Source organism: Terrapene carolina, unplaced genomic scaffold (assembly GCF_002925995.2).
Source record: "Terrapene carolina triunguis isolate 2854851 unplaced genomic scaffold, T_m_triunguis-2.0 Scaffold28722, whole genome shotgun sequence".
Taxonomy (NCBI): Eukaryota; Metazoa; Chordata; order Testudines; family Emydidae; genus Terrapene; species Terrapene triunguis.
Window position 1 is genome coordinate 1 of NW_020693073.1, and position 3,245 is coordinate 3,245.

Below are 3,245 nucleotides of genomic sequence, written 5' to 3' on the forward strand. Positions count from 1 at the left end.
CTGGGGACCCACCAGGGCCCCAGGGCTCACCCCAGAGGATTGGGCCGGGTACCCCAGGATACTGACATGCACGTGCAGGGGAAGGGCCCAATTCTAAACTGCATCCAGGAGCACTGCACAGGGGCCAGAAGAACTGAGGGGAGAGCACCCCCTATGGAACCCCAACCCCACTTTCTACAGCACCTGGATGCTAGAAGAGGCCCCAGGCCCCGCCCATACCCGCAAAGACGCCCTTGCCCAGGCACTCCTTGATGCGGTTGGCACGGCGCACGTGGAAGGCTTTGGTGATCTCTTGGTTCATGAAACTCTCCTTGTTCAGCACGTTGGCCACCATCATGCGCAGGTCGAAGACCTCCAGCAGCTCGGCGATGATGGCCACCTGCATGAGGTCTGCGCGGCCCTGGTCCAGGTGGCCCGTGTACAGGTACTCCAGCACCGCCTGGAAGGGCCCCGGCTGGACCAGGCAGTCCATGGACACCACCGTCATCTGCTTCTCCCGCTGGGTCACGGGGTCCTGAACCAACTCCAGCTGCATGCTGACGAAGCCCCGTCCCCAGCCCGACAGCTCCTGGCCCCCGGCCCCTGGGAACTGCTGGCCCTCGCCCTGCACCAGCCGCAGGGGATCGTCACTCTGCGAAGTCCTGAGAGGGGCCTGGGCCCCCTCACCTAGGAGGCCCTTCTCCATCTCCAGGCTCTTAGTCCTGGCAGCTGGCTCCTTGGCCGCCCGCCGCGCCACGCCACAGGGCTCCCCAGCCTGGCTCGCCGACCCCGCCAGGGTGAAGAGGTCGTAGAACTTGGAGCAGGATGTGGCCAGGTAGACGCGATGGGCGAAGACACTGTGCCCCCCCTGCAGCTGGAAGACCACATCAGCACAGAGCGGGGTGCAGAAGAGGGCGGCAGGGCCCTGGCCACCACTGGTGGATGGCTCCGGGATGTGGATGACAGGCGGGGGCGGCTTGGGGGGCAGGAAGGGTGCCTGCAGCAAGGGCCTCTGCATCTTCTTCAGGTGGGATTTCCAGAACTGCAGGTGGCGGCGGGAGATGAGGGCGGCGCGGATGGCGTTGTCAAAGACATCCTTGACGCCGAACTGTGCCACCACGCTGGTCTCGTAGTACGGCACCCCCAGCTCCTTGGCCACCTCGTGGCCCCGCTCGGGCGGCAGGATGTCCGTGGGTCTGATGGGCCTGGCAAGGGAGAGGAGCCAACAGGTCAGCAGGGAGCCCCTGGCTAGAAGACAGTGCCAGGGCTGGAGGGAGCCACTCTGCCCACCTAGGCTGGGCACACCAAGGAGTGGGCAGAAAGTGCTGGCGAGAGCCCCGAGTGAGACAGGGAGATGCCAATGATCTGCTGGGCAAGGCATGGGTCTCAGGCTAGGTCTACACTACCCGCCTGAATGGGCGGGTAGAAATCGACCTCTCGGGGATCGAATTATCATGTCCTGTCGGGACGCGACAATCGATCCCCGAATCGACGCTCTTACTCCACCAGCGGAGGTGGGAGTAAGCGCCATCGACGGGAAGCCGCGGACGTCGATTTTGCCACCGTCCTTACAGCGGGGTAAGTCGGCTGCGATATGTCGAATTCAGCTACGCTATTCGCGTAGCTGAATTTGCGTATCTTAAATCGACCCCCCCCGTAGTGAGGACGTAGCCTCAGACACCCTGCTCCCACTCAGAGCCTACAGGTAGGCAGTGCCCTCCTCCCTGCCCGCAGCCCCAGGGGCAGGCAACTGGCATTCAGGGGTGCTGGGGGGCTGCAAGCAGCCTCAGCTGCGAAGCTGCCTGCATCTGGCATTCAGTCCTTGGGGCCCCAGGCGGGGGGGGGGGGGGGGGGGCCCCCCCCCCTCTGGGGCGGGGGGCGGGGGGGGTGGGTGGCCGCCCCGGGGGGCCCGGGGGGGGGGGGGGGGGGGCGGACACACCCTTACTTGGCCAGTGGGCGCCGGGCACGATTGACTGCCTCCAGGTCAGCATAGCGCAGGTCCAGCTGGCACCCTACCAGCACGATGGGTGTCCGTGGGCAGAAGTGCTTGATCTCCGAGTACCACATGGTCTTCACATGGCGCAGGGAGTTGGGGTTCGCCAGGGAGAAGCAGAGAACCACCACATCTGACCTGCAGGCAGGAGGGGGAGAGACGGGGGGAGCACTAGACCTGTTGGTCCCACCCAAGGAGGCTGCTGCCTTCGGGCACAGAGCAGCACAGCAAGCCCCCAGCTCAGACTGACCCCCACTCCCCAGCCTACATCACCCTCTGCACTGCCCCCAAGGGATCTAGCAGCCAGGCTCCCCCAGCAGAGCTGCCCAGGTGCTAACAGAGTCCTAGAGATCAGGGGCTGCCCGTGCCCACCTGCCCCCAGCCAAGGAGAGGGCAGATCCTTGGGGGACAGACTCAAGGGCCCAATCCTGCCTCATCAGACTTCTGGAGCCCCCAATGCTATAGCAGGAGCACTTCATGAGGCCCCCAATCTCCTGGAGGCTGGGCACCACGGGCACGTCTGCCAAGAAGCCATGGGATGGGGGCATCTGGCTCCTGTAACCCGAATCTCTAGGCACAAAGGTTACTGCAGCAGCCCAGCGTGGGGCACTCAGATGGCAGCTACTTCAGGAGCGCTGGGGGCCCCCTCACTAGCAGCACACGTGAAAGCCAACAGAGCCCATGCAAACCCTGAAGCGGAGCCCAGCCCTCCCCAAGCCAGAGGGACAGCCGCTGGGAATGGGGGCGGGCGGATCAGAGAAGCCTGTGCGAGCCAGGAGCGCAGTCGCTGGCCGAGCCGGGGCAAAGAACCCGTCTGGGGACGAGGGCAGCCCCAGCGACACAGCTCAGCAGGAGATGGCAGCTCACACTGCCAGCCCGAGTCGTAGTGGGAGGGGAGGGGATTCCCCATCATTAGCACTGAGGCAGGCAGCTGCCTCTGGCTGGGTTCCAGCAGCCTCCTGTGAATGGGCCTCTCCCCAAGGGGGTGCTCGGTCCCCGAACCAGCCCAGAGCACGTGGCCCAGGCTCCAGGAGGCCTGCCGCACATGCTGCCCGCCCCAGGCTGTGCATGGGGAGGGATGCTCAGCACCGGGGCCAGGCCCTGCTGGCAGACACCCCCGGAGCAGAGTGCCACAGGGCAGGAGGGGTGAAGGCACATGGGCAGCAGTTCCACAACACAGGCACCACTACAGCCGCCTTCCGAGCGAGGGGATGGGGCCTGGGGCCATCCCTAGACTGCCCCCCAGCCCATGCGAGAGGCTAAGCAGAGCCAG

At 65.5% G+C, this 3,245-nt stretch overlaps 1 protein-coding gene across 1 annotated transcript; it reads right to left on the reverse strand.

The window, feature by feature from the left end:
• Positions 1–175: 175 nt before the first annotated feature.
• LOC112124655 (rho-related BTB domain-containing protein 2-like) lies at positions 176–2,146 on the reverse strand. Its single transcript, XM_026662604.2, has 2 exons — positions 1,925–2,146; positions 176–1,184 (listed from the first exon to the last, which is right to left on the reverse strand). Exons 1-2 carry the CDS (start codon positions 2,044–2,046, stop codon positions 191–193), a joined length of 1,116 nt encoding a protein of 371 aa, XP_026518389.1. The 5' UTR covers positions 2,047–2,146; the 3' UTR covers positions 176–190.
• Between the last annotated feature and the right edge of the window lie 1,099 nt (positions 2,147–3,245).

Excerpts from the sequence above, each read along its gene's own strand:
- LOC112124655 (XM_026662604.2), bottom strand. The coding sequence starts at position 2,046 with ATGTGGTACTCGGAGATCAAGCACTTCTGCCCACGGACACCCATCGTG. Across the intron at positions 1,185-1,924 it reads GCCCGGCGCCCACTGGCCAA|GCCCATCAGACCCACGGACA; the intron begins GTAAGGGTGTGT and ends CTCCCTTGCCAG.